The sequence below is a fragment of the Schistocerca piceifrons genome, chromosome X (assembly GCF_021461385.2).
Source record: "Schistocerca piceifrons isolate TAMUIC-IGC-003096 chromosome X, iqSchPice1.1, whole genome shotgun sequence".
Classification (NCBI taxonomy): domain Eukaryota; kingdom Metazoa; phylum Arthropoda; class Insecta; order Orthoptera; family Acrididae; genus Schistocerca; species Schistocerca piceifrons.
Window position 1 is genome coordinate 411,764,254 of NC_060149.1, and position 13,116 is coordinate 411,777,369.

At 39.3% G+C, this 13,116-nt stretch overlaps 1 protein-coding gene across 3 annotated transcripts in view; it reads right to left on the reverse strand.

The window, feature by feature from the left end:
• The window catches only part of LOC124723048 (conserved oligomeric Golgi complex subunit 2), an 83,088-nt gene extending 70,355 nt beyond the window's left edge, over window positions 1-12,733 (reverse strand). For 2 of the 3 annotated variants that reach the window (XM_047248228.1, XM_047248229.1), the window contains exons 1-2: window positions 12,531-12,733; window positions 12,211-12,438 (exon numbers count right to left, since the gene is read on the reverse strand). In XM_047248228.1, coding sequence (XP_047104184.1) covers window positions 12,211-12,438; window positions 12,531-12,608 — 306 coding nt within the window. In that variant the 5' untranslated portion in view covers window positions 12,609-12,733. The remainder of the gene's footprint in view (window positions 1-12,210; window positions 12,439-12,530) is intronic. The other variant, XM_047248227.1, reaches the window with a different exon arrangement.
• Window positions 12,734-13,116: the final 383 nt, after the last annotated feature.

A 13,116-nucleotide genomic window follows, 5' to 3' on the forward strand; every position in this document is an offset into this window, starting at 1 on the left:
AGATGTCAGCTCAGTGAATTTCTGTACACTGTGTAAAACGTAAATGTGAAAGAAAACTCAGGAGCTACAGTTTCGCTTCACGCCCTCTATCACTGCTGCCAATCTACAGTGTGTGGTGTGTGGGTTACAAAGTATATACCTGAGTAGTGTATGTAGTTGTTGCAACTGCATCAGGTCAGCTTTCAATATGAAATTATTTAAAATGTGCTATCGAAAAGAAACCCTTGTACTATTTCCGTGTAAAATCTCCATCATAGCACATCACCTGCATGAAAAGTATATTTTCAGCACTTCACAAAATGCTTTCATACCTACCCCCCCCCCCCCCCCCCACATGAACTATGGACCTTGCCGTTGGTGGGGAGGCTTGCGTGCCTCAGCGATACAGATAGCTGTACCGTAGGTGCAACCACAATGGAAGGGTATCTGTTGAGAGGCCAGACAAACGTGTGGTTCCTGAAGAGGGGCAGCAGCGTTTTCAGTAGTTGCAGGGGCAAGTCTGGATGATTGACTGATCTGGCCTTGTAACACTAACCAAAATGGCCTTTCTGTGCTGGTACTGCAAACGACTGAAAGCAAGGGGGAACTACAGTCGTAATTTTTCCCGAGGGCATGCAGCTTTACTGAATGATTACATGATGATGGCATTCTCTTGGGTAAAATGTTCTGGAGGTAAAATAGTCCCACATTCAGATCTCCGGGCAGGGACTACTCAAGAGGAAATCGTTATCAGGAGAAAGAAAACTGGCATTCTACGGATCGGAGTGTGGAATGGCAGGTAGGTTAGAAAATTTAAAAAGGGAAATGAATAGGTTAAGGTAAGATATAGTGGAAAAAAGTGAAATTTGGTGGCAGGAGGAACAAGGCTTTTGGTCAGGTGAATACAGGGTTATAAATACAAAATCAAATAGGGGTAAATGCAGGAGTAGGTTTACTAATGAATAAAAAATAGGAGTGCGGGTAAGCGACTACAAACAGCATAGTGAACGCATTATTGTGGCCAAGATAGACACGAAGCCCACGCCTACCACAGTAGTACAAGTTTATATGCCAACTAGCTCTGCAGATGACGAAGAAACTGACGAAATGTATGATGAGATAAAAGAAATTACTCAGATAGTTAAGGGAGACGAAAATTTAATAGTCATGGGTGACTGGAATTTGATAGTAGGAAAAGGGAGAGAAGGAAATGTAGTAGGTGAATATGGATTGGGGGTAAGAAATGAAAGAGGAAGCCGCCTGGCAGAATTTTGCACACAGCATAACTTAATCATAGCTAACACTTTGTTCTAGAATCATAAAAGGAGGTTATATACATGGAAGAATCCTGGAGATACTAGAAGGTATTAGATAGATTATATAATGATAAGACAGAGATTTAGGAACAAGGTTTTAAATTGTAAGACATTTCCAGGGGCAGATGTGGACTCTGACCACAATCTACTGGTTATGAACTGTAGATTAAAACTGAACAAACGGCAAAAAGGTGGGAATTTAAGGAGACGGGACCTGGATAAACTGACTACACCAGAGGTTGTACAGAGTTTCACAGAGAGCATAAGGGAACAATTGACAGGAATGGGGGAAGAAATACAGTAGAAGATGAATGGGTATCTGTGAGAGATGAAGTAGTGAAGGCAGCAGAGGATCAAGTAGGTACAAAGACCGGGGCTAATAGAAATCCTTGGGTAACAGAAGAGATATTGAATTTAATTGATGAAAGGAGAAAATATAAAAATGCAGTAAATGAAGCAGGCAAAAAGGAATACAAACATCTCAAAAATGAGATCGACAGGAAGTGCAAAATGGCTAAGCAGGGATGGCTAGAGGATAAATGTAAGGATGTAGAGGCTTATCTCACTAGGGGTAAGATAGATACTGCCTACAGGAAAATTAGAGAGACCTTTGGAGAAAAGAGAACCACTTGTATGAATATCAAGAGCTCAGATGGAAACCCAGTTCTAAGCAAAGAAAGGTAAGCAGAAAGCTGGAAGGAGTATATAGAGGGTCTATACAAGGGCGATGTACTTGAGGACAATATTACGGAAATGGAAGAGGATGTAAATGAAGATGAAATGCGAGATATGATACTGCGTGAAGAGTTTGACAGAGCACTGAAAGACCTGAGTTGAAACAAGGCCCCAGGAGTAGACAACATTCCATTAGAACTACTGACAGCCTTGGGAGAGCCAGTCCTGACAAAACTCTACCATCTGGTGAGCAAGATGTATGAGACAGGTGAAATACCCTCAGACCTCAAGAAGAATATAATAATTCCAATCCCAAAGAAAGCAAGTGCTGACAGATGTGAAAATAAATTACCGAACTGTCAGTTTAATTAGCCACGGCTGTAAAATACTAGCGCGAATTCTTTACAGATGAATGGAAAAACTGGTAGAAGCTGACCTTGGGGAAGATCAGCTTGGATTCCGTACAAATATTGGAACACGTGAGGCAATACTGACCCTACGACTTACCTTAGAAGAAAGATTAAGGAAAGGCAAACCTATGTTTCTAGCATTTGTAGACTTAGAGAAAGCGTTTGACAATGTTGACTGGAATACTCTATTTCAAATTCTGAAGGTGGCATGGGTAAAATACAGGGAGCGAAAGGCTATTTACAATTTGTACAGAAAACAGATAGCAGTTATAAGAGTCGAGGGACATGAAAGGGAAGTAGTGGTTGCGAAGAGAGTGAGACAGGGTTGTAGCCTATCCCCGATGCTATTCAATGTGAATACTGAGCAAGCAGTAAAGGAAACAAAAGAAAAATTCGGAGTAGGTATTAAAATCCATGGAGAAGAAATAAAAACATTGAGGTTCGCCGATGACATTGTAATTCTGTCAGAGACAGCAAAGGACCTGGAAGAGCAGCAGAACGGAATGGACAGTGTCTTGAAAGGAGGATACAAGATGAACATCAACAAAAGCAAAATGAGGATAAGGAAATGTAGTCAAATTAAGTCGGGTGATGGTGAGGGAATTAGATTAGGAAATGAGACACTTAAAGTAGTAAAGGAGTTTTGCTATTTGGGGAGCAAAATAACTCATGATGGTCGAAGTAGAGAGGATATCAAATGTAGACTGGCAATGGCAAGGAAAGCATTTCTGAAGAAGAGAAATTTGTTAACATTGAGTATAGATTTAAGTGTCAGGAAGTCGTTTCTGCAAGTATTTGTATGGAGTGTAGCCATGTATGGAAGTGAAACATGGATGATAAATAGTTTGGACAGGAAGAGAATAGAAGCTTTCGAAATGTGGTGCTACAGAAGAATGCTGAAGATTAGCTGGGTAGATCACATAACTAATGAGGAAATATTGAATAGAATTGGGGAGAAGAGGAGTTTGTGGCACAACTTGACCAGAAGGGATCAGTTGGTAGGACATGATCTGAGGCATCAAGGGATGACCAATTTAGTATTGGAGGGCAGCGTGGAGGGTAAAAATCGCAAAGGGAGATCAATAGACGAATACACTAAGCAGATTCAGAAGGATGTAGGTTGCAGTAGGTACTGGGAGACGAAGAAGCTTGCACTGGATAGAGTAGCATGGAGAGCTGCATCAACCAGTCTCAGGACTGAAGACCACAACAACAACACGTACCAGAACTCCGGTAACTGAAGGGCCACTTCCCTCTCCACACATCCAGTAGCCGTGCTAATTTTATGTGAGTTAATGTGGTGAGCTGACTGCGCTGGCTATTGGGTGGCTTAACAAGTCAACATGTGATAAAAGTTCACTTGCCAGAAATGGGTGACATTTCTTTGATTATGACTGAGCATATTCTTCAAGACTGTGTCTGAATTTAAAATGTTGATGATTGATACTATTACTGAATACAGTACATCTGAAAAACAGGCAAAACGACTGGGTTTGAATGGCACGAGAAAAGCTGATGGCTGGGCTCCTTTGTCACGTATTGGCTCAGTCTGGAACACTTTGCATCTACCGTCTTGTTTTTCCATTACTGCTGCAACCTAGAAGTAGTTGCATCATAATTGTGCCCTGAAGCTAAATGTTGCAAGTTGTGCTGGCAAGACTGATCATTTCCCCTTTCACATCTCCCCTCTCCACAATGGCCTAAAATATTCCCTTGACGCCACCAACACCCATGGAGTGAACCATCTGTCTTTTGTGTCACTTATAACTAATTTAGTCACATCAAATGTCAACAGGAAGAAACAGGACGAAGTCGAGTAAGAACTTAGAATAGATGTAAACTTTGTTAGGAAGAAATGTAAAATCTGGGAATTTTTAGCATTGATCTTATGGATTTTTCACAGGGGCTGCGAATTTATGGTGTAGAACCACAAAAAAGTAAACCTGAAGAACGTAAAATCGAAGTTCCAGTGTAAAAAAAAAAAAAAAAAAAAAAAAAAAAAAAATTTGCACAGTTGATGCCAAATAATCAGTTATAATTACAGCATCATAGAAGCCGGGCTAATTTTGATTGTTTATGCAATTAAATACTAATACATAATCAAATTAACTTATAATTGAAGTGACCTGGTGCTCCTAGTTATGAGTACAGGATGTCACACTGTCCACAAAATGCTTTCTGTTCCACCAACCTGTTAGTCTGTCTTAGTCACTTGTGTGGGCTGCCTCTACTCTTTCCAACACCGGAAAGAAAGTATCAACTTATACCGTTCCACAGCACGTAAAGTGTTTCCCACTGGTTCAGTATCAGTTAAAGTAGGGAAAAACACATCAAACTTGATAATTTCTTGTGGTTTTGATTGCGCTGCATAACACATCAGTTTCCTTGTGTTTCCTATAACTTTAGGAAAATATAATGCCTACAGATCACTTCAAAATACTCTTAATTCTACTTTTTGGAGGCCCCTCAATGTATGATCTATCACATAACAGTACATGATAAAGTTGTCTAATACCGAACATGTACAATCTTGTTCGTCTTTTGGCCAGAGAGAATATTTTCTCTCATTTATTATCATTATGTCTGCTCCTAGTTTTGAGGTTTGTGAGCTCAAAAGTATTGGGTATTTGTGCTTCACCACTTGTCCTGTTGCCTTTTACTGACATGTTGACACAATTGCTCGCTCTTATTCATGGGGATGGTTCAGCTTAACAATTATATCTTGTCAAACTGCATTTCTTCTACATGGCAGAAATGTATATTCTTGTAAAAATGCACTTAACTGGATACCCACGAATGTTCATGATTACCAACAATGGTCACAAAGCCTTCGGTTTCTTATCCATGCCTTCACCGTGTTTTGAAACTATACACAAGATAAAGCAGTTATCACTCAACTACAACATGATGCATTTTGTGGTCAAATAAAAACACTTATAATTAGTTCAGTTCAAAAGGTTGGTTCAAATGGCTCTGAGCTCTATGGGACTTAACTTCTGAGGTCATCAGTCCCCCAGAACTTCGAACTACTTAAACCTAACTAACCTAAGGACATCACACACATCCATGCCCGAGGCAGGATTTGAACCTGTGACCGTATCGGTCGCGCGGTTCCAGACTGTAGTGCCTAGAACAACCGCTCGGCCACCCCGGCCGGCACTAGTTCAGTGACCATACGTTTTATGAAAGAGGGAAGGGAGTATGATCTAGAGTAATTGCAGAGACACTTACAGCTTCATCTATTGCACAATATTTTCTTTTGAAATTCATTAGTCTGTGAGCCTTCTTGAGGAAAATTCACTCTTATGTCAAGATCAGCATGGTCATTCCACATCAACTGCACTAATTTTTGGAATTATCTACCCCTAACCAACTCTACATCTACATCTACGTCCATACTCCGCAAGCCACCTGACGGTGTGTGGCGGTGGGTACCTTGAGTACCTCTATCAGTTCTCCCTTCTACTCCAGTCTCGTATTGTTCGTGGAAAGAAAGATTGTCATTATGCCTCTGTGTGGCCTCTAACCTCTCTGATATTATCCTCATGGTCTCTTCGTGAGATATACATAGAAGGGAGCAATATACTGCTTCACTCCTCGGTAAAGGTATGTTCTCAAAACTTCAACAAAAGCCTGCACCGAGCTACTGAGCGTCTCTCTTGCAGTCTTCCACTGGAGTTTATCTATCATCCCCATAACGCTTTCGCGATTAAAAATGATCCTGCAAAGAAGGGCGCTGCTTTCCGTTGGATCTTCTCTATCTCTTCTATCAACTCCATCTGGTACGGATCCCACACCCATGAGCAGTATTCAAGCAGTGGGCGAACAAGTTTACTGTAACCTATTTCCTTTGTTTTCGGATTGCATTTCCTTACGATTCTTCCAATGAATCTCAGTCTGGCATCTGCTTTTCCGACGATTAATTTTATATGGTCATTCCATTTTAAATCACTCCTAATGCCTACTCCCAGATAACTTATGGAATTAACTGCTTCCAGTTGCTGGCTGACCTGCTGTATTGTAGCTATATGATAAAGGATCTTTCTTTCTAAGTATTCATAGCGCATTACACTTGTCTACATTGAGATTCAATTGCCATTCCCTGCACCATGCGTCAATTTGTTGCAGATCCTCCTGCATTTCAGTAGAGCCTGCTTTAACCATGACCTTCACCCAAATTATTTCACATTTCAGATCTCCGTCAATTTGATTCGATACTATCGCACTTTTTATCGCTATAAACACGCCTCCCCCTTCACTGTACAGCATGTCTCTGCAGTATACGTTCCACTCTGAGTTTAGAATTTCATTACTGTTTACATCTGGTTTCAGCCAATTTTCCGTCCCTAGTACTCCATTTTGAAAGAAATTTTGCACAGTTGCTCTACACAGAATGAAAATATGTTACGCAAAACTTTGGTTAAAACATCAAACCATGCAAGGTTTGTGTGAGCTTTCAGTGAGGGACAGGAAAATATCATAAAACTTCTGCTACAGTTTTGAGCAAATTTAAGATGGCATCAAATTAAAACAAAGTGTAAAGGGGGATATTCAAATTACATACACAAATTGATGTGCTCAACATCCTATTGCAATTTCAAGTGGTTTGTCTTTACATATTTTCAGGCTACAGCAGATCAAAGACAAGTAAAATAAATTGTGGCAGTTTTTGAACCATTTTGTGACTGAAATAACTTTTTTGATAAGCAAAGTATATTAGTGAACTTTAGTAGTTCTGCAGAGAAGTCAGGAATTACGAAGCTACCTCTGTATAATTACAATAATAGTAATAGCAATAATAATAATAATAATAATAATAATAATAATAATAAACTACCAACTGCATGTTCTGCATGTACCCACATTTACAAAATAATTGTCAATATGAATGTAAAATGATTCATTCCACATCATTAAAATTTATTGCTCAACATTAGACTAATTAAATATTTTCATCTTCAATTTTCTTAATTTTAGTTACTGCCATCAAACATTTGTAGATCTTTCTTATATTTAATTTTAAATGATTTCTGGTTTTCAGGTACCACAATTTTGTATATGTGTGTGTGTGTGTGTGTGTGTGTGTGAGCGAGAGAGAGAGAGAGAGAGAGAGAGAGAGAGAGAGAGAGAGAGAGAAGACTTACATATGTGAGTTAGTAATTCCTAGCCACCACCTTTTAGACATTGCAGTAATGGAAATTCTTCTGTGGATTGGACAGAGTTGTCAAGGAGAAACTTTTTCAGTTTATTTTCAAATTTTACGTTGTCATTTGTCAGATATTTTATATCACTGGGTAAGTTATCAAAAATTTTTGTTGCAGCATTGTGCACCCCATGTTTTGCTAAAGACAACCTCAATGTGATGTAATGAATGTCCTTTTTTCTACTGGTATTGCAATTACATACATCATTGTTCCTTTTGAACTACTGCGGATTATTTACAACAAATTTCATGAGGAAAAGTAGTAGTCATGATGTCCTACTCCTTATACAAAAGTCTACAAGATGATCATGGGAGTGCATGAAATAATATTCTTACATTGTGTTTTTTGAACAATAAACACTTCCTATCTTGAAGGTGAATTACTCCAGAACATTATTCCATACGACATTAATGAATGAAAATATGCAAAATATGTCAACTTACTCATTTGTCTCTCCCCAAGATTCGCAATTATTCAAAGTGTAAATGTGTAGATGGGTGAATGTCTGTTCTGGTCTCCTTCTTAAATTAAAACACAAAATTAGCCATATCTGAGTCCAAGTGAGTAGTGAGCAATGAGCAATTAGTTGTAAAACCACCAGTTAAAATAGAAAGTTTAAAGGTGTCACAGCACAAAGGAGTCTAATTACAGTTTATTCCGTGTAGGGTAAGTGAACCTAGCTATTGACCCTGACAGACTTTTGGACAATTTAGTGTGTTAATTGCAAGAACAGGACTTAAGACTACATAAAATACAAGATTCTTCTAGGTCAAAGCGAAACTTGCAGACAGGTTATTACTTCTGGAATATCAGCACTGTTGATTATGATTGCCTATTGGACACACAATTCAAATTTCTTCAAAATTTTTAGTTCGAACCAGAACGATAAATAAAGCCAGAAATCCTAAACTGTAGGTGAGTGTCCCACCAATGCCTGGCAAGGAGGAGGATAAACACATTTCTGACAGCATAAACATGGGTTTGGTTTTCTTCAAGGATCATGAATTGAGCCAAAGTCATAATGTAGTAACTGAACTGTTATGTACAAAAACAATTAAAAAATTTTGGGTCAATGGAAGCGTCCGATTCCACCCGTCTGCTTTGGCCCATGACATAAGGGTGTTACGGTGCGTGATGTCATTACGGCATGGCGTTTATGAGCTGGTTGTGTTTGCAGATGTCGTCTTGTTGTGTCTGATGGTGCCCTCTGCTGGTGTGTGTGTGTGTGTGTGTGTGTGTGTGTGTGTGTGTGTGTGTGTGTGTGTGTGTGTGTGTAGTATGTTGAATCGGATGTGTGAAATTGTTGGCAGTGTTTGTAGTTAGGAACGTCAGGTTTGGAAGCTTTCCCAGTGAGTTCTCATTTAATTATTATTTTTTGTTTATGTGTTTGGCATTGCTGGTTTGCTGTTTAAGGTGCGTTAAGACATTTAATTAATTGTGTGGTTTCTGTTGTTAGGCATCGATATCACGGCTGGAGACCGGGGAGGACATTTTGTCCATTATTAAATTGTACTGATTGCTGAGATTGTGAAGTGTAGTATTTGTCGCGAGAACATGAGGTTGATCAGAGTGCCGTTGTCTCAGGCCAGGGACGGGTACGCGCGCGCGAGTGTGTGTGTATGTATGTGTGTGTGTGTGTGTGTGTGTGTGTGTGTGTGTGTGAGGGGGGGGGGAGGGGGAGGAGGCAGAAGGACTTAGTTTGCAGCGTAGGAATTTGTTGGTGGTAAGTAATTGGTTATTTTGTGTCTATTCTTCTCAAGTTGTGATGTTTTGTTTATTTATGGCATACTGAATGTCTTTTAATTTATGTAGGGATATTTTATTTTTTATATTGAGGTGTTGTGCTTTTTTTTCCGTAGTCGTAGGTGTTGGTTTTTTGGTATCAATAATTGTGGCTAACCTATGTAGGTCAAGGGAAATGACCGATTCAAATTTTCGTAGTTTTAGGTGTAGGTATTGGTGTATTGTTATCGTCAGTTGCAGTCAAGGGAAATGTCCAATTCCAATTTTTGTAGTTTTTAGCTGTAGGTGTTGTCTTGGTATCATCAGCTGCGGTTGAACTATATATGAGGGTAATCCTAAAAGTAAGGTCTCCTATTTTTTATAAGTACATAGACCTGTTTATTTCTACAACGCTTTACATCAGTTTACAGCTTGAACATTTAGCTATTTTTCGGCATAATCACCATTTCTGTCAATACATTTTTGTAGACGCTGTGGCAGTTTTTGAATGGCCATGCCATACCAGCTCGCTGCCATGCTGTTCAGAAAGTTATGAACCTCTTCTTTCACCTCGTCGTCGGAGCTGAATTGCTTTTTGGCCAAATGTTCTTTTAACCTAGGGAAAAGGTGGTAGTCAGTGGGCGCCAAGTCAGGACTATAGGTGGATGGGTCATTATGTTCCACTGAAACTATTGCAGGAGAGCAATGGTTTGCCAAGCAATGTGTTGACAAGCATTGTCATGGAGAATGTGTGTGCCTTTGCTCCGGTTCTGAATTGACTGTTTGAGTGTTTTCAGAGTCTCACAGTACCTGTCAGCGTTAATTATGGTCCCAGTGATTCAGCTCCGATGTGGAGGTGACAGGAGAGGTTCACAACTTTCTGAACAGCATGGTGGCGAGCTGGTATGACATGGGCATACAAAAACTGCCACAGCATCTACAAAAATGCATAGACAGAAATGGTGATTATGTCGAAAAACAGCTAATTGTTCAAGCTGTAAACCGATGTCAACCATTGTAGAAATAAACAGGTCTATGAACTTATAAAAAAAAGGAGACCTTACTTTTGGGATTACCCTCGTAGGTAAAGGGCAATGTCTGATACCTATAGATTTTGTTGGTGTAGCAGAATGTTGTAATTTTTTTTTATCATTTTGTGTGGTTTGGGATCGTGGTGTGTTTTTTACTGTTATATTTAGCTTGTCCTCACCCTAAAGCCTCCAATTTCCCGCGTTGTCCCGTTAGTGTGATTGTATTTTTAGAGGGAGATGTTACTGTCTTATTTATAAATATTTTGGTATTGTTGCGCGCGCGCGTGTGTGTGTGTGTGTGTGTGTGTGTGTGTGTGTGTGTAGTGATGTCATAGGCACCATACTGGAGACGCTTAGACTAGCCATTTCCATCATATTGATGACCTCATGGGTCTAAGCAGACGGGTGAAATCAGACACTTCTGTAATCGCAAATTGCAGTTGATAGTTAGAATAACAAATATTTAGCTAATAAACAAATATTTTTATTCTTTTATACAAAAGTAATTCATGAAAATCATTTTCTATGTATGTTTGTGAGAAGTATACATACCTAAAATCACTTTCCTTGGTCCAAAAATGGGTCCAATATTCAGGAAGACACATTTTCAATACACTGCCAGCAACCATTAAAAACTTGGTTTCAGATAAAGCACGGTTTAAACAGAGTTTGGAAGAGTTTTTGATAGGCAACTCCTTCTGCTCAATACATGTATATTGTAACAGGGACTGTTAGACCAGCTTACGTAAAAGTGTCAGTTAGAGTTCAGTTTTACAGCACTTGGTCACAACAGTCATGATTAGGTATTTTGTGTGTGATAAATTTATTAACAGTGCATAACAACATTTCATTCTGACAGTGTATTAATTCTGCAAATATTAGCAGTTCCAGTTTACTGTAAGGAATTCACCTATTTTGACAAAATGGTTCAAATGGCTCTGAGCACTATGGGACTTAACATCTATGGTCATCAGTCCCCTAGAACTTAGAACTAACCTAAGGACATCACACACATCCATGCCCGAGGCAGGATTCGAACCTGCGACCGTAGCAGTCGCGCGGCTCCGGACTGAGCGCCTAGAACCGCTAGACCACCATGGCCGGCACTATTTTGACAATCTCTTGAGAAATGATAAGGGTAGCAAGTATTATATTCAAATGTTCTAAGTTTACACTTTCTGACATGTTCCACACCCACAAGAATCATCTCATTTTTTCGGTCTATAGAACGAAAACTGAATCTAATCCAAGCAAATTTATTTCAATCTTAGCTTGAAAGTGTTAATATTTAGTAATTGGATAGGAAAGTTTCCACTACTTTAGCACAAAAAATTTAGATTACCGTTTTATGTACTCATGATTTCTACAGTATTTATAAATAACTGCTGCAGCTCAGAAGAATTGGCAACAAGTGACTGCTCTGTGGAATTCCTAAGTCTCCTTAAATTTTGCCAGAACTGATGTAGAGCTCACGCAAGATTTTGCTGCTCCCCTCCCCCACCCTTCTTTCCTTCCTGAAGGCTTTATGATATCTACCGTTGTTGCACCTGACACATTGATCCACTAACAAAAAAGACACATACCTTGTAACACAGTGAAGAGATAAACGACTGGATCACATATGGAATGTGGTATTCCAATGGCACAGAAGATCTGTCTGTGATATTTCAATGATTATTGCAGACAGGTCTCTTGCTAATAACAGATATAATGTTTCTATTACGTTTATACAATAACGTTTTCCTTGGGCAAACAAATCCAGCGCTGAGCGATCGGAACGACTTCAATGAGTTGACTATCTGTGTGTATATGTTAAAAGAATTTATAGAATTAATTCCCTCTTACACTAACTGGCAAGCAACATCATACTTACAACAATTTCTTCTTTCAGCTGTCCAAGCGGAAACTGCATGCCATTTATAGCTCTATCGAGGCCGATGAGGTTACTAGACAGATTTACAAAATCTGCATAGTCTTTGTTTATGAGTTCAATCATCGACGATCGTAAAATCCTTAGGTATATTCCCAAATCATCTCTGAGTGTTTCCAAACTGGTCTTATTACGGTGCTCTTGAAGATACTCATCGACGGAGAATGATTTCTATGTGAATAAAAACTGCTAGAAACTTATTTATTTCGAAATTACGATATATTCAGCAACTATGAAATACAATTATACTGTCAGTACTTCACCTTCAAAAATTCGTTGCTGTCGAATGACAGATTATACAACGAAACAGGTGGAGAATACACGTCGCTTTCCACTGGCATGTTCACTCACTTGAGAAAAATAAGTCGACCCAACAATAAACACTTACTTAGTAACGTGACATTAATCAACTACTCGTGTTTGTAAACACAGGTTACACGTCATACGAAGAACAAATAAAACAAGCAACCAAAGGCTTTGCATCTGAATAGACTCGCCGCAAAGATATTAGACTCTGCACTTCCTTGTATCGTTCCTCGGTATCACAAGAACAAGGATGTTCAATTCGAGCTCAGTATTCAGTTCAGTGTTCTAACCTCCCCGCACACTATGACAATAGCATTGAGAGCGCTGGATAACTTTTAGACCTTTGGCATGTATGCAAAGGGCTCAGTGACTCACTGAAAGTGATCGGAGTGATCCGTCGTATGAGCATGCGATCCCTTCGTGGCTGGCATATGTGTGAACCAGTTGACCGATAGGTAGCTGATCGCATGGAAATTCCAGGTAATATAATAGATCGCATGAGATTCGTGCATGCAAAGTGGCTGGTTGACTGGTTAGTTGTGA